The sequence below is a fragment of the Argopecten irradians genome, chromosome 10 (assembly GCF_041381155.1).
Source record: "Argopecten irradians isolate NY chromosome 10, Ai_NY, whole genome shotgun sequence".
Taxonomy (NCBI): Eukaryota; Metazoa; Mollusca; class Bivalvia; order Pectinida; family Pectinidae; genus Argopecten; species Argopecten irradians.
Genome location: NC_091143.1, coordinates 28,400,413 through 28,419,030, shown reverse-complemented (window position 1 = coordinate 28,419,030; position 18,618 = coordinate 28,400,413). Strand labels below are relative to the sequence as shown.

Here is an 18,618-nt window from a genome sequence, read left to right as displayed (position 1 = left end):
AACTGAAGACTCTGTGTGCAACAACAGCGGAGACAGGTAGTTTGGTCCTTTGATGTACATCAAAAGAATTCAATAACAGCACAAAACAGCATTGAAGTTGGGTGTCACTCACTGTGACATTCAAAGGAAATCTCTGTACAGACCTGTGATTGGTCAGGGTTTTTTTTCTCTGGTGATGCCTTCTGGTTCATTATGACTACCATAGTCTAGGAGTGGATATGAAGACAATGATAGTAACCCCTGTAGTATTGAGGATGTCCTTCCTGTCATGGTTAGGGTGCCACAGAAACTGACAGTTGGACAGGTCTATTTGCAGTATGTCCTTATCAAGATGTCTACCCAAGTCATTGCCTACTGGGCCACAGGGACCTGGCACAATTTTCTAACTAAAGATATAATTATTATACATTATACTGTTGGTTGGAAATTCATGCCAGGTACCTTTGTAATGGGCCTCCTCTGTGATATTGTTTTTTTCAAAATATTCGATGACTTTTGGTATTCATCAACAAGAAAGCAAGAAATATTTGATTGTTTTATTAATTTTCAAGGCAGAGCATACATGACAAACAAAAGAAGAACTCAACATCATGAACATTAACGGGTTACACTTGATGTAATGTTCATATTTAATGCAATATTAATACATTGTAGAGTAAATTAATTCGTTAATAGTGGCTATACATATAGAGGGGCGCACACATAGCATTAATGTGCATCCCGAAAAACAATGGCGTAATTAAATCCTGAACCAAAAAGATTTCATTTTAAAAAAAACATTAGAAATGAAAATGTTGCCAAGTCCCATGTAGAAGGATCGAGACCTTACAATGAATCCTAACAGCTAGTGTAGTTATTATCAAAGGTCACCATAATACAGACACGACACAATTTTTACACAGACAGAATAAAAGATAAAATTCATCACATGTGTAATCCTATACTTACTATGTTAAAATGTCAATGACTCATGAATTACATTATAAACATTTAAATTATAGTAGTATCTAAATACATGTATATCAATCTTCCAAGTGTTCCTTGGTTTATAGCCACAGCATATAACAATATAGCTGTAATATTGTAGCTCAAAAGACAGATAATGGTGTCGTCTTTAGGGCTAAAATTGGTGCCTATTACTGCTAATGGAGCAAAGAAATGTTTAAGCAAACTATTATTAAAACGTCTGTATGTATTTTATCTTACTTGTTTGACATCACTTACCTACTAGGCAATAAAACTGAACCGTATGAAATATTGTCTTTTAGAAGGAAAATTATACGGCAAGTCTACAAATTATGAATTTGACACGTTATGAGTGGTAAAGATATTAAGAATGATCGTTATGTTTCTTTTGGACAAAAATAATATACATGTATGAATACATGAATACGCTAAAAATAATTGGAAACCTACAACAAAGTATAGAAAACTGAGCCCAAGTGATTTTCTGAGGCAGTGCTCCACTACGCCATATAGGGACCATTTTGTACCCGGTGGAAAGGTATAGTAGGCGGGGTACATATAAAGGTATAGTTGTCTGGGTACGTATATATTTGTTCTACTAACAATAGCGTACACTCTAATTAATTAATGCTATGTTAATACGCTCATACATTGTACCTACGGATTAATACTAGTTTTTCCCATACAACCTAATGTGACGTTACTGTGTCAACAAATTACTATTTTCTCAGTAAAATTTTAATGTAATGTTCATAAACTAGACTTGTTTTACTACAAAGAAAGAATGCAAACAACTGAATTTGCATTAAAGATATCACACAATTTTCACGTATGGAAAATTGACTTGCAGTCACAGTTCTCTTCAATCTTATTTCTCTTATTTCAAAATGGCGGCATACCATAACTGTAAAATTGTAAGAAAAAAAAAATGAAAAAAAAATAAAAATAAAAAAAATAAAATACTCTTTCATATGTGATGAAGGATAGGGATATTCTAACATTGGGATCGCAAAATGTTGTAAGCCTTATTGGCAAGTCTCATGTTTTATATTTTGTGATCCTCGCGTAGAGTATAATACCTTTAATCCTAACTATACCCAACTTATGAAAGAGTCTTACATGTAGCATAGTGCACATAACATAGGGGCCTTAAATTTATTCTGAGAGACCTCAGCAGACAAAGTACATGAACTTTCATGGCACAACTAACAGAAGAAACAAAAAATAATTTAAAAGTAAAAAAAAAAAAAAAAAAAACACACAAAAAAAACCAAAAACAAACACTTTCTCTATTACGTGGAGACCATTCAAGGTTTATCTCTTCAGCTTACCTTGTGTCATTTACGAAGAAAATCTAATTAATAACTTAGCCTACATGTAAAACACTTGAAAGATTAGGAAAGACTATAAGCCTACATGTAAAACACTTAAAAGATTAGGAAAGACTATATGGCTGTTCAAGTTGAGAAACAGAACATGGCACAGCTAGGTTTGGGCTCAAACCTGGAATCTTAAAACAATTGACAGATTCTCTACCAATTGCAGCTTACACTCATTTCTCCCTTGTTAAACTCTGGCCCCCTTTCCCCCAAAGACTCAACACTCGATCCAGGTTTCTGTATAGTTTGTCAACCATTCGACTCAATCAAAAATGTTATGTCAAAGGCACCAAATGAATAATGCACTGCCTGCTCAGGGTTCTGGTTCTGACCCTGTGCCTCTGAACACTAGCTGAATACCCTACCATAGGGACCAGCCCAATCTAGAATCACTATACACTCACAAACACCAACAATTTAATGTCAACAAATAGCAAAGTAACAAACAGAAAGCCTAAAGACACAGTTAAACTCTTCTATATCAATAACTAGAACAGTCCATTATGAAATTTCAGGGGTGAAGTCTGAACTTTTCCATATAGACAATACAAAGAAGTTAGATATATTACATGCTGATGATTCCATTCAACATTTCGTTCTTCTTAAATTGTAATGCATATATCAATACAATGTACATGTATACAATATTTAACATATTTGTTTCATAAAATAAAATATGTTAAAATCACAATTTTTCATATTTAACCCGCGATAGAGCATTGACTCAATCATGGGTTTCTGGTGATGTAACAGACAAAATCTTGATGTGTACAACAACCAAATATTCTGTATTTGTATATTACAGAATTCTCTCCCCTTGCAGCTAAGTATTTATTGTAACGTCATGTAATAATTTGTGAGAGTAATGTCTTGCCATCGATACAGACTCAAGCAATTACAACTGTCCCCATGCTGATCCCAAAAAGCTAATTCAGTAACTTTAACCTATTTTTAGTACCTATATAAATCACAATTAAACATTTTGAAAATGATTTTAATCCCAGGCTGTTACCTCATAAGCTACGGTTGTATGAAGTGTCAACAAAATCCATCTATCTATTCTCAAGGTATAAATTGTCTGGAAACCAAAATTTGCCAAAGCACAAATTATTTTTAGAAAGAGTGACCTTTTTAGTAGAACTAATCCCAATCTATTTTACTTCATAAGCTACCAACTGTAAAGTTCCAACAAAATACATCTGAATCTAAATTTATCATCTGGACAAAATACATCTGAATCTAAAGTTATCATCTGAAAATCAACATCCGAACTGACAGACAGATAGAGACAAGCACTACATTTCCTTCTGGTTTTACCAGCAGGGGACTAATAACATTTTGGTTGCATGCATCATGAGTTTCAAATATATAAACTTGAGCTAATACTGTATATGGAAATTTAATATGAAGTCAGATAAATACAGAACAACCTGCCTGAGCAATGTTTCACCTCTATACAAAAAGCATTTGTTCAATAACTTAATTATTATCATACAAACTAGCAATATGAGAACATACTTCAGTTGTAATACAATTTTTTTTCAAAATATTAAACATAAACTTTATCTGAATATATATATTGAGAACAGTACATGTATAGTATACACATGCATGTACTAGAGAGCAGAAATAATCAGCAGATCACTTGATCGGGTGGTGTAGTGTTTTATAGGTAAGCCACTCGCCTTTTAACTAGCCATCTAGGGTTCAATCCTCATCACGGACTTGAACAGATTAGGGATCACCTTCCCGATTACGTGGCACTCCGGTTTCCTCCTACACTAAGATCCCTCGCACGCTTACATCCAGGCCATCCAGAGTGATTTGCATAAGTTGTATAACTTGTTTCGTAATCAATGTAAAATAAAAGTTTATATTATACAATAATCAGCAGAGCTTTTGTTGGGCGATATTTGGCAGTTGAATCCACACCAAGATTTGGAAAGTTTAACACAGCCTTTAGCATTTTATCTATATGAGTTGATCAGCTGTGTAAAATTACTAAATAAATGTAATTACTAAGTAAATGTAATTTCTAAGTAAATGTAATTACTAAGTAAATGTAATTACTAAGTAAATGTAATTACTAAGTAAATGTATCATTATATACAATGTATGTACATGCTGGGGTATAGAGAATGACCGATGAAATACAGTTGACATCCTGTTTTCACATATAATTATTAGTTATCTACCAATAGAAAGAAAAACTGATTGTTTTGACACCTGTACCTGGTAAATGAGCATTTATTTAAGTGAGAAAACGACTAAATTTTTTGCATGTAAAGCTAATAAAATATCAATGAATGCCTACCTAAAGGGCAGATAACTAAATTTAACAGGGACATAGTCATTCAGATCCCCCGCCAATGGAGATATCAAAGCTGAAGTAAGTTTGATTGTGGAGACTTATGTGTATGAAAAAAAACAGGAAAAAGGAAGTTGAGCTAATGAAAGATTATAATTAAAGAAGAGCGGGGCCGCAATTGTTGAATCAGGTATACAGCCTTGACATTTATATTAGACTATATACACAAAGATGGGTGGAGTTTTGCAAAGTAACATTTACCATTTACCATGATATTTCAGCAATGTTTCCATGGTAACGGAAAAAGTGCGAACAATGAAAACTTAAAATATAGCAAAAGGTACTACTAGACCATAAAAAGAATGTATCTATGAAGTTTCGTGGAAATATCTCTGCTCGTTTTATAGTTATGCTACGGAAAAGAACCTGCTACAAAAATATGATATTTTCAGCAATGTTTCTATGGTTGCAGGAAAAAGCACAAAAAGTGAAAACCTAAAAATAGCAAAAGGCACTACTAGACCATAAGAACAATGTGTCTATGAAGTTTCATGGAAATGTCTCTGCTGGTTTTAGAGTTGTGCTCCGGAAACAATTCTTACACAAAAATCTGCCATTTTCAGCAATGTTTCCATGGTTACAGAAAAAAGAACAAAATGTGAAAACCTTAAAATAGCAAAAGGCACAACTAGACCATAAGACTAACGTGCCTATGGAGTTCCGTGCATATATCTCAAGCAGTTTTCCAGTTATGCTACGGAAACAAACCTGGTACAAAAATATGATATTTTCAGCAATGTTTCCATGGTTACGGAAAAGGTGCAAAAAATGAAAACCTAAAAATAGCAAAAGGCACTACTAGACCATAAGAACAATGTGTCTATGAAGTTTCATGGAAATATCTCTGCTGGTTTTAGAGTTGTGCTCCGGAAACGATTCTTACACAAAAATCTGCCATTTTCAGCAATGTTTCCATGGTTACAGAAAAAAGTACAAAAAGTGAAAACCTTAAAATAGCAAAAGGCACTACTAGACCATAAGACCAATGTGTCTATGAAGTTTCGTGGAAATATCTCTTCTGGTTTTAGAGTTATGCTCCGGAAACGAATCTGGTACAAAAATATGATATTTTCAGCAATAATTCAATGGTTACGGAAAAAATGCAAAAAATGAAAACCTAAAAATAGCAAAAGGCACTACTAGACCATAAGACCAATGTGTGTATGAAGTTTCATGGAAATATCTCCACTGGTTTTAGAGTTATGCTCCGGAAACCATTTGTACGGACAGACAGACGGACCCCATTTGTATATCCCCGCCAACTTCGTTGGGCGGGGGATAAAAATGAATGGTACCGTAGCTAGAGTTAACTACAACAGTTTCACTTCATTAAATTGGTAATTATATACATTTGTTTTACTTCTAGGTTACATATGTATGTATTAAACACCAAGATTGTCTTTGTTGGTTAATCTATTATATACATTATGTAGAGTTAGTCTACATACTCTTTAGTATATACATAAATCTAATATTCAAATATGCTAAATTACCTTATGATAAATTGACTAAGAAATTTTTTATACCTACATGTTGAAACAATTTGCACTGGACCCATTTTCATAAATATTCCTTAATTAATGGGACTAATTCACATACCACACGATACCTGATAACGTTTGTGCGGGACTAGTGTTTCTATTGGTGATGGAATGACGCTAAACAAGATATCCTGCGCTAACATCATTTCAGCAAGAAGATTACAAAGAGTTATGTTCCATCACAACTGGAGATACTTGTCCCACACAAACGGCATTGGGTAACATGTGGATGTGAATAAGTCCTATTCAGAGGAATTCCTTTAAGATGCTCCACCGCTGACAGAGCATAAATGATATTAATCATTTGAACCATAATTGGTGTTTAATCATGTATATAAATGCCTCCTAATTAACACAAAAAATATTATAAAATAATTTATTTCGCCTTTGGTGCATGCGCAATCAGTACTTCATTCCATATAGGATATAGTGTCACGGAATTTTTTCGGGATGCAATTAATTATTTTTCATATTTTTAAATTGAAGTAAAATTAGAAGCTCAAACTTTTCAATGGTGGTAATGGTGTAAAGTAAGTCACTTTTGTAACTGAAGAAAAATACTAAATCGTCTGCTCCTGTTTTTTATAGTGAAAAAATACCATTTGTCAGCGGTGGAGCATCTTTAAATTAAAATTTCCCATAGGAAATCATTACGAGGCTACACAGATATTCCCTGAACTTAACGTAAATTTTTTTCTTAATTTCTGTATAGGATATTTGAATTTAAGTTAACTTAAAGGAATTTCCTTAACATGAAAGTGGGCCTAGAAATTCTTTAATAACATTCAACCACTTGTAAAATTGTCTACATGCAAATCTCGTAAAATATATTCATTTTATATTCAGGACCTGTACAACAGATTATCAATTGTATACAATACAACTCAATAAAACAATCACTCATTAATATTGCCTTTAAAACATCAAAGATTTGTACAATAAGAGTACACCAAACCTTAAAGACTTGTCACCATAACAATGATATATCTTACTGAAGTAACTATGACCATACCTATAATAATGAGCAAATACGGCATTGTGTCTTGAGGAAAAATCTTTTATATATATTATGAAACTGTAAACCAATTTAGTTTCGCAACAACTTAATTTTGTATTTTCGCCACAATTCAATTTGCCATAAAGAACTCTTTAGTTTTACTTCACCTGTATTTGAAACATTATTGTGGTGATTTCTTTTTTCACTATTTCTTATCATCCCTAAAACACACAAAATTTAATCACTTGTGAAAATATGTTAGTAAAAGTAAAAGTGTAAAACTTGCAATGTTCCAAAAAACATTAAAATCTAAGACTTGTATACATGTATTTATAACAATAATCAGTTTTATGTAAGCAAAACTGTCAAAGACTTGTTCAATGTTTCGATTTCAGGAAGCATTTAAGTCTTATTATAATATGTCTTACTAATTTAGAAATAAGACATTTAAGTAAAGCCAACAAGAACTTGTACAACGATGTCCTAGAAAATATTAAAGACTCCTAATCATCAAACAAATTGATTTTCCGCAAATGACATTGCTGAAACATTTTATCATATCAATTTTATGTAGAAATACAGATCATTCAATATATGATACACGAGGTTACAGAATGTATGGTTTGAAAGTTTAGACAGTTGCTATGTATATAAATAAAAAATTACACTGTTAATATACATATTCCTGCTGTTTTCATATTTAACTACTTTTCACAACTTTAATATTTTGGCTGAAGTATAATCTTGATAATTAAATTTAGCGTATGTCATTTAAACAACAATGATCGAGGTTGTGCAAAATCATCATTTTGAGCTAAAATGATTAAGCCAATATTGATATAAGGTAAGATACACATGTAACAGAGAGCAGGATTTTATATACATTCAATCACTGCCTCTGCTAGGGATTGAACTTAGGACCTCTGGATAACTATAGTGTTATATGCAACCAATTGAGCTAAAAAGAAGTTCTCTCTAACAGAGAGGTGTATTGCTGCTAGTATTGACTAGGTTTACATCCTCCGCCTCCAGGGATGAACTCCTCATTAAGTCCCCGGGAATCACAAGGATTCCTTTGTAGGTACCATTGAGTATTATTCCCAAAATTGCTATGTGAATTTATATCATTTTAATCACTACCGCTGCTAGGGATTGAACTTGGAAACTCTGGAATACTAGTCTGACACTCAACCTATCAAGCTGAAGAGAGGTATATTGCAGCCAGTACTGACCATGCAGGGTTACATACATCACAGATAATTATACTGTAAGAGCTCTGTAACTGTGGAATAAGTTGTGAACAGCTTCTATACAAGTGTAACAGCAGAACAAATTTCCTAATGCCAAGGAAATCTATATAGGCAAAGCAAGTCACATTTCTAGACACTTTCATTCGTGACTAGGTCATTTACTAGAAACCATTTTATTTTTGCGAGATGTAAATTTTCACATAATTTTGCGATAAAAATATAAAGCAAATTCAAATGTTCCGTGGATAAGATAATATGACCTTATTAAAAAATTTATTGTATTTCACAACAGTGATTGCTAATGCAAATATGGTGAAAGTGACAATAATACGAAATATAGAGTACAGTAAAACCTGACTATAAAGACCACTCAAGACACAAGGGAAAGTTGGTCTCTATAGGCAAGGGGTCTATACACCAGGTAAAATGTGTCTCACATTTATAAATACAATTGATAAATCGCCAGCTGTCAATCAAACCAAACATTACTTTGCATTTTGTATTGTATATGCTATGATGTTTGCTCCGACATTGAATAGAAACACGTGCATGTGATGCGAGCATTAGGCGTGGCTAAACACTGCCTGGTGATCAATCAATATCTGACATCACAATAATTGTACGTTCGGTAAGTCTTTATCACATCTCTTTATGGAGCATCACATTCAATTGAAGTACACAAAATAAACGCATTTTGTATTGTATATGCTATGATGTTTGCTCCGACATTGAATAGAAACACGTGCATGTGATGCGAGCATTAGGCGTGGCTAAACACTGCCTGGTGATCAATCAATATCTGACATCACAATAATTGTACGTTCGGTAAGTCTTTATCACATCTCTTTATGGAGCATCACATTCAATTGAAGTACACAAAATAAACGCATTTTGTATTGTATATGCTATGATGTTTGCTCTGACATTGAATAGAAACACGTGCATGTGATGCGAGCATTAGGCGTGGCTAAACACTGCCTGGTGATCAATCAATATCTGACATCACAATAATTGTACGTTCGCTAAGTCTTTATCACATCTCTTTATGGAGCATCACATTCAATTGAAGTACACAAAATAAACGCATTTTGTATTGTATATGCTATGATGTTTGCTCCGACATTGAATAGAAACACGTGCATGTGATGCGAGCATTAGGCGTGGCTAAACACTGCCTGGTGATCAATCAATATCTGACATCACAATAATTGTACGTTCGCTAAGTCTTTATCACATCTCTTTATGGAGCATCACATTCAATTGAAGTACACAAAATAAACGCATTTTGTATTGTATATGCTATGATGTTTGCTCTGACATTGAATAGAAACATGTGCATGTGATGCCAGCATTAGGCGTGGCTAAACACTGCCTTGTGATCAATCAATATCTGACATCACAATAATTGTACGTTCGGTAAGTCTTTATCACATCTCTTTATGGAGCATCACATTCAATTGAAGTACACAAAATAAACATTATCCTAAAGATTAAGTCGAATGCCCAGAAAGTCATACTTGATTGTCTTGAATGTCCTGAATTAACTTTGGTCACATTCTTGGGGAGCAAACCAAGGATTGAAGTCGTCTCTACGGAAGTAATGTGGCTTTGGTTGCCTACAACACAACATTCTATCTCCGTGTTGAATGTTCCCCATGATAACACCGGGCTCATTCTCCCCACACCAAAACTTACAATCAAGCCCATACTGAAATGTTACGTGATCCAGTTGATGTCTCTCAAGGATTTTCTTCAGTGCTCCCTCCAGGAATTCTCTAACTTCTTTAAGCTCACCGGCCATAATTTTCTTTTCCTCCACTGTCTCCACAAATTTGAACATGGTCACCTTCACCATGGAGTTTTTGCAGTGAAGAATCATATGCCAGTGCTGACCGACCATGAAGCAGCCGAAACCCTTCTGTAGAGGCATAATGTCTGTAGTTAGATGAGCCGCTAGCTTGTAATGACCAATACATGCCGCTAAAAGTTTGTGGAATATTGTAAATGGCAAAAATTCATACATCAGACACAATGTCCGCGACTGTGCTATAGTATCGGATTCCTCCAACACATCATGCATCCAATCAAAACCGGTCTCTCTTAAAATGGTGGGTACAATGTAGTACTGTACCTTCTCATCTGCCTTGATGTTGTTGAGTGACTTTGGTCGCGATATGAGTCCCAAGTTCTCCATCAGGGCCAGCAGGATCGCCTTGTGCTCCCTGAAGGGATCGCCCCGCCACAAGGCATCTACCAGGGGCTGCAGCAACTCAGCATTCAGATGATACATCTTCCACATGGTCTCTAGGTTACTGCTGTCAAAGTTGGTGAACTTGCTGTCGGTGATGAGACAGCGGAAGGCATACACTATCCACTGGGGATCAAGCACCAGCTTACGAGACATCATATCTTCTCCTTCAATTCCGTCTTTGAAAAACATTATATTGCCAGTCTGGTGCAAATACCTATATAAAACAGAGGTACGAAATAATAGGATCATTCTAATAATCCATATCCCAATATAATTCTAATAATCCATCTCCTAATATAATTCTAACATTCCATCTCCCCAAGGTCATTCTAATATTCCATCTCCCCATGGTCATTCTAACATTCCATCTCCTCAAGGTCATCCTAGTAATCCACCTCCCCAAGTTCATTCTAATACACCATTACCCAAAGGTCATTCTGATATTCCATCTCCTCAAGGTCATTCTAATAATCCATCTCCCAATATAATTCTAATATTCCATCTCCCCAAGGTCATTCTAATATTCCATCTCCCCAAGGTCATTCTAACATTCCACCTCCCCAAGTTCATTCTAATACTCCATCTCCCCAAGGTCATTCTGATATTCCATCTCCTCAAGGTCATTCTAATAATCCATCTCCCAATATAATTCTAATATTCCATCTCCCCAAGGTCATTCTAACATTCCACCTCCCCAAGTTCATTCTAATACTCAATCTCCCCAAGGTCATTCTAATATTCAATCTCCAAATATAATTCTAATATTCCATCTCCCCAAGGTCAATCCAATATGCCATCTCCCCAAGGTCATCCTAGTAATCCATCTTCCCAAGGTCATTCTAATATTCCATCTCCACAAGGGTATTCTAATATTCCATCTCCACAAGGGTATTCTGATATTCCATCTACCAAGGTCATTCTAATATTCCATCTCCCAAAGGTCATTCTGATATTCCATCTCCACAAGGGTATTCTGATATTCCATCTACCAAGGGTATTCTGATATTCCATCTCCCAAAGATCATTCTTATATTCTATCTCCCCAAGGTCATATTTATATTCCATCTCCCCAAGGTCATTCTAATATTCTATCTTCCCAAGGTCATCATAATAATCTATCTCCCCAAGGTCATTTTAATAATCTATCTCCCCAAGGTCATTCTAATATTCCATCTTCCCAAGGTCATCATAATAATCTATCTCCCAAGGTCATTTTAATAATCTATCTCCCCAAGGTCATTCTAATATTCCATCTTCCCAAGGTCATCATAACAATCTATCTCTCAAAGGTCATTTTAATAATCTATCTCCCAAAGGTCATTCTAATATTCCATCTTCTAAAGGTCATCCTCATAGTCTATCTACCCAAGTATCAGCAAAACATCCACATAGAAAATGAAGACATAATCTTTATAATATTTATATTGTTAGCCTAGAACACTTACTCTAGAAAGACCTCTATTTCCTCCACTTTCTCTATTGGAGCTTCCAACTTCTTGTCAAGTTCTGTGACCTCTTTAAAGGTCATTATCTTTTGACCTTGACCTTTGAGTTTCATGAGTTCCCTCTCTAAGGCCAGCCATTTAGCAGGTAGGGCCCTATTCCACTGTGATTGGTAAGGGGCAGATGTGACTATGTCCACCCAAAGTTCATCTATCCATGGCAGGTCAGGGTGACTGTTGTCCACAGCACAGTAACCCTGAATGTGGTTCTTTAATTTCTCTAGGTATGGTCGTTTGAGAAGTTTATCACACATTGACATAAAAGTGTCATGCTTCTCTTTTTCGTCCTGAAAATTGAAAGCCAGATTATGGAGTATGTCTGTGGTCAGATATCTCTAGTTACAATATCTGAACGCAAAAGAATAGATTGGATCAATGCACTCTGTTAAATAGTTATAGTATGTATATCATGTACATTTCAATACCTGATAAAACTTAATTTGGTGGAGCATAACAAACTTATAAGCCTTAATTTTCAATTGAAAAAATCCATATGGCCTTTCAATCACACATTTGCACCTCATCTGTTCCCATGATATTTAAGGTATACTTGACCTTACCACAGGACCATTATAGCATGGTTGACCTTCCCCATGACCTTTGATCATGTTTAACCCTATGCATCACCTTTAGCTTGATATTTTTCTTCATGAATAATTATATACTTTTGTGAAAGTATGAATGCCAACTGCACAACAGCAAATTTAAAGAAGTATGACAGTACAGCATGTTAAATTTGCTGTTGTCCAGTTGGCATTCTTACTTCCTTAATTACCAAATGAATGCAGTAAAACACTTCTACCCACATGTACATTTGATAACAAGTTTATAATATCATCTGGAGAGATTTTGCATTCATGATAAATAAACAATTCATCTATCTATATTGTACTGACCACCTTCATCGAGCTGAAGTTTATGTCAATTGGAGTGAGTGTTAAAACAAGAGATCCCAGAGGGATCTTGGCGCCCACCAAAGAATGATCTATGTCTGACAATGGAAAGATGGATCTTTTCTCTGCTTTTCAAATTTTTTCAAACATACTACATACAAAATTTGAGACAGATCGCTTCAGTACTTTCTGAGAAATAGCAGTAACAAACTTCAACTAGCAAAATCCAAGATGGCTCCTTGGTGGCCATCTTGTTGATCGATTGGTCCCAAATCACAATATGCATAACTAGGGCCCTAGAGAAACCTACATATAAAATTTGAGACAGATCCCTTCAGTACTTTCTGAGAAATAGCGATAACAAACTTTAACTATCAAAATCCAAGATGGCTGCCTGGCGGCCATCTTGTTGATCGATCAGTCCAAAAATGCAATATGCACAACTAAGGCCTTAGGGGGACCTACATATGAAATTTGAGGCAGATCTCTTCAGTACTTTCTAAGAGATAGCGATAACAAGAATTGTTAAGGGACGGACGGACAGACGGACAGAAGGAAGGAGGAATGGACGGACGAAAGGAAGGAGGGACGGACGGACGACGGACCACAGACAAAAAGCGATTTGAATAGCCAACCATCTGATGATGGTGAGCTAAAAAAAAAAAAAAAAATTAATAGGCAGAAAGGATTGCTGAATTGTATGCTGTAGTTGAAGGGTTTGAGAGAATTTGTGTTTGTGAGGAATTCCAATCTGTTATGATTCTAGGAAAAAAGAATAAATACGTGTTTGTGTTCTACATGAATGAGTCTGATATGTGTACATGTCTTGTGTTGTGTACTGGAAGAACAAATAAGTCTTTTCTAATGTTTATTTTGTTGTGTTATTTTATGAAGCATGGTAAGTTGCATGTCTTTCCTACGATGTTCTAGAGAGTGCCTGTTTAGATTTTGTATCATGTCAAAAATCTCAAGGACAGTGACATCACAATAAAATGATGTCACGGCTGTTTATGAGCTGAATAATGCCAACTGCATTTGGTGAGGTTACATAATGGGGTTGCAGTGAAAATGTAAATATTACATTATATAATCTTCTTATATTGTTTCTGGCAAAAAAACACCCAAAAACATACCTTTCCCTCTACTTTGTCCATGTGTGTCCCCACAAGAATAATGGGAGGTAACTCTGTCTTAGAAGAATCTTTTGCTTTTGTGGACAATGTACCAATAGAATGTAGCCAAAATCCAGCTCGTTCTGTAAAACGGTAAACAGCATCTCAGAAAATATTTCATAAATCACAATTCATGTACACGTATGTATACTCTAGAAAGACCTCTATTTCCTGTATTTATGTTAAGAATTATATGTATTTGGTTGAAACAATAACATCAGTAAGCCTAGACCGATACTGTAGTCAAAGAGAGTTATGTCCCCTTCCATGGTAGGGCCAAAACAAATACACCTACCAAATTCTGCCATTTTCTTCACTTCATCAGAAAGACAGTCGTGGACATTGAAGCAGACGAGGTAGACAGCATCTTTACTGAGGAAGATGTGATGAGAGTCATAGAAGACTTTCTGGCCTCCAAAATCCCAGACGGACAAATACGCTTTGTCTTCTCCCTTGTCCTCTCCTTCTGACTTCTGCATCACATCCATCATGTCATTCTTAAAGAAATTTGTGATTGTGTGCTCTCGCGACGGCTTGCCTGTATTGTTCCAAGTGTTTCTAATAGTGGGACGGGATTGGCGGTACTTATTTATGTAACCCTCGTCGCTGGAAAATGACCTTTGATCCTGTAGCCCTTCATCCGCATTGTCAAATATCTTGTTTCCTATCTTCATGACCTCAGTTTCTGATGATAGGGATGAGCTAGAATGGTCACCTTAAAAACCAAACCAAAATTAATTTTTGAATTATTAAAATCAGAATCTAGAGATTGATAAATACCATTTAGTTTAGTTTAAGCATATTCACGAATGCCCTCTCCATTAAAATTTACAAAATACTGAATATAAACATCTGATTCATAAGATGGCTTTGTTTATTAAATAGTATTACCATAAATCTATAGTAATTTTTCAGTCCTTTTAACTACTAATTATAAATATTTGACCTTACCTGAACTTATGTTGCTTATGTTAAGACTACACAGACTTTCAATGTCAGGTTGATTTTTTGAGGGTACCACCAAGTTTTCGCCCATCATATTGCCGCTGTGTTTGAAGTTGGCGACAACCTTAGCGAGTCGAAGACAGGCAGCTTCTTCCTGTCGATCTGGCAGACATGTTTGTTTCATGCTCTTCATGTCTATCAGATAGCGGTGTATGTAGATATCAATGCCATTAGTACTCTCTAAATCTTCTGGAACTACTTTTTTCATGAGGTGATGGCAGAGAGTTGTCTTCCCCACCCCTTCATGGCCGACAACCATCAGACGGATATTTTTTAGGGTTTCTTCACCATCCTCCAGAGCAGAAAAGTATAGGTCCACTTTCTCCTTGTCCATTCCCCAGATCTCAACTGGAACCTCTGAAAATTAATTAAATTTCATACAACACTCATGTCTATTGGTTTGAAGTTTGAGGTTATTTTTGCATACCTTGAAAGAATTGTACTCTTTCACAGGAAATTTTAAAAGTGTCACAGCCACTGCCAAAACTAAACTATTGCAATTACTCACAGTATATGTATGAAGTCATAAGACAAAAACAGAAGGACACTCTTTATCATAGACGCGAAGCGTGAAGAATGTTATAGATTAATGAGAGAAGTTCTGAAGATTGAATTTGTTTGGTAACTAGAAAAGTTTGTATGACTTCAAATCATGCATCTCCATACAAAAGGTACAATTCTTATATAAGATCAAGTGGGCAAATCTAAGACTGGTCAATGGCACTAAAATTGTAAAAAAGAACAAACAAAAAACAAACATTAAAGGGACAATTCAGTCAGGCTCATTCTGTTACATAACCATGAAGCAAAATATGGCATAAGTTTATTGTTTCACATTCCTCATGAAACATAAAATAAAAAATATTGGCAAATTCCAAGTCAATATTTAGTATTTTAATTGAGAATGTTGAAATCCAAATTGTATAGCAATACCATTGAGCAGGTACAAAATACATGCTGTACCCATATAGAAGCCAATGTCAGGTAGGTTAAAGAAATGTGATACATAACCATTGAGGAGGGGCCACTGGCAAGGGCCAGGGTTCGCCATATTTCACCACAGTGGCATTTTCTAGCATATCAAATTAATACCAACTACTCTAACTTCCATTAAAACTGTTTGTTTGTTTCCAATACATGTGCAAATTTCAACTCTTACACTGAATTGTCGCTTTAAGAAAGAGCATATCATTATTTCATTTTAAAAGACATATGTCATGTGACTGTCACATGACCCATCATGATCTACATACCAATACGCCTCACGGTAGAGTCTGGTTCTCCACTACGCTTTATTGGGGTCTGTTTTAAACTTCCAAATTTGATTCGATAGCTGAGGACAAAATAATGTAAGAGTCACGATCTTCAGTTCTGATCCAATAAAAAATAATAGGAAATATCTAAATTGCACAATACTCAAATTATTTTGAAATATGTTGTACAAGTATTGGAAATTGGAGATCCTAATGTTAACCTTGATTGCTATGTTTTTCATGTGAAAGATGGATCTTTTAATCTGCGTTTTCCTCTTTTGATACTTCTTCAATAATAAAAAATCTAATAACATGTGAAAATATCTAAAATCAAATATGGCTGTATGAGATTATATGAAACAAGTCTAAGAAGTTTTTATCTTTTTGAGCAAAAAAAAAAAATATTTCAAGATGAGTTTCACTTAAGATCGTTTTTATCACATAATCTTGTGCCGAAATGTATTGCGCCAATCTAGTGGATTTCTCAATATTTTGCTGATCAAATTTTTGGGAGCATATACGATGTCCCACAAAAATATCAATAAAGCGAAAATGTAAAATAATATTGTACAAACTCCCTAGGTTTGCTGTCTTTCTCCATTTTGATTAGTACTGTCTTATCTTTCTTTTTGTATTTTTCCTCGATTTTCTGATTGACATCATCCGGGTATTTCTGCCATGTGCCCCCTGGTGGCTGATATTGCCAGTAAATGTTTTTCTGGGTGAATACAGGAGTCCTAGGACTGGTTCCCGGAGAAAGGGTCCCTGTGGGTTATACAAAGGGAGTTTTGTAATTTGTTATTACACTATATGAAATATCTGTTGCAAAATGACAGCGAAGCCCGGAACAGATGATATACCGGTATTAATTATAGTAGCTTTGATGGGACAATTAATTAATTCTAAATTTACTAATTATTCAAATGAGTTAAATTAAGTTACAAAATGATACTTTTAAAGGCATGTGATACATTTAACTGCTGCCTGCATGTGTTTTCAAGGACTATTTGAACATGTTCTTTTAAAAAAACAAATCATGTAATTTGTGCAATAAATATGGTTACAAATACTTACCTGCCAAATTTGAATTATCACTGTCAGAATCTCCATTTAATCTCCCATGATGCTCTTCATCAACGGGGGGAGAGTACTCTAAATTTGAGGAGTACAATTCATCATCTTTGACTTCTGTCTCCAGAGATTTAAACATATCTCCACCACTTTCTAAACTCCCTTTCACTCCTGTCGTTGACACATCCAACGTTCCCTCCTCATCTCTCTGGTGGGATCCAAGCACATCTGTGAGGGGAATGTTAGATGGAGGGGCACTAGATCTTGTAGTAGGAGGAGGATGGACGACAGGGGGGTCATTGACAGAAGGAGAGGGTGTCTGAATAGGGTCAGAATTGACAGGAGGAGGAGCTTGATGGTAATGTCCGGGAGGTTCAGATGTAGCATAGCCTGATGAAAGGTTAGATGTAGATCTCTTAGGAGGTCTGTTCGCGAAATTCGACTCTGGGTGCCTAAAAACAAAACAAAAAGTTAAACAAAAATTAGTAAACAATATCTGAGATCTATAAATAAATTATAAATGCTTCCCAGACTTGGAACAAGGCCATTCATTAGATAGCAACAATAAAAAAGGGTCCTAGGGGAACCTACATATGAAATTTAAGAACAATCCCTTCAATATTTTCTGAGAAATAGCGCTAACAAACTTTATCTATCAAAATCCAAGATGGCCACCGGTCGGCCATCTTGTTGACCGATCAGTCCCAAAATGCAATATGCACAACTGGGGTCCTAGGGGAACCTACATATGAAATTTGAGAAAGATCCCTTCAGTGCTTTCTGAGAAATAGCGGTAACAAACTTTAACTATCAAAATCCAAGATGGCTACCTGGCGGCCATCTTGTTGACCGATCAGTCCCAAAATGCAATATGAACTACTAGGGCCCTAGGGGAACCTACATATGAAATTTGAGAACAATCCCTTCAGTACTTTCTGAGAATTAGCCGTAACAAACTTTAACTATCAAA

General features: G+C 35.3%; 1 protein-coding gene across 1 annotated transcript in view; it reads right to left on the bottom strand.

The window, feature by feature from the left end:
• Positions 1 to 522: 522 nt before the first annotated feature.
• Positions 523 to 18,618, bottom strand: part of LOC138333558 (uncharacterized) — a 38,184-nt gene continuing 20,088 nt past the window's right edge. The window contains exons 16-23 of the mRNA XM_069282012.1: positions 17,652 to 18,100; positions 17,153 to 17,342; positions 16,578 to 16,657; positions 15,271 to 15,681; positions 14,615 to 15,034; positions 14,281 to 14,402; positions 12,198 to 12,541; positions 523 to 10,966 (exon numbers count right to left, since the gene is read on the bottom strand). Coding sequence (XP_069138113.1) covers positions 10,042 to 10,966; positions 12,198 to 12,541; positions 14,281 to 14,402; positions 14,615 to 15,034; positions 15,271 to 15,681; positions 16,578 to 16,657; positions 17,153 to 17,342; positions 17,652 to 18,100 — 2,941 coding nt within the window. The 3' untranslated portion in view covers positions 523 to 10,041. The remainder of the gene's footprint in view (positions 10,967 to 12,197; positions 12,542 to 14,280; positions 14,403 to 14,614; positions 15,035 to 15,270; positions 15,682 to 16,577; positions 16,658 to 17,152; positions 17,343 to 17,651; positions 18,101 to 18,618) is intronic.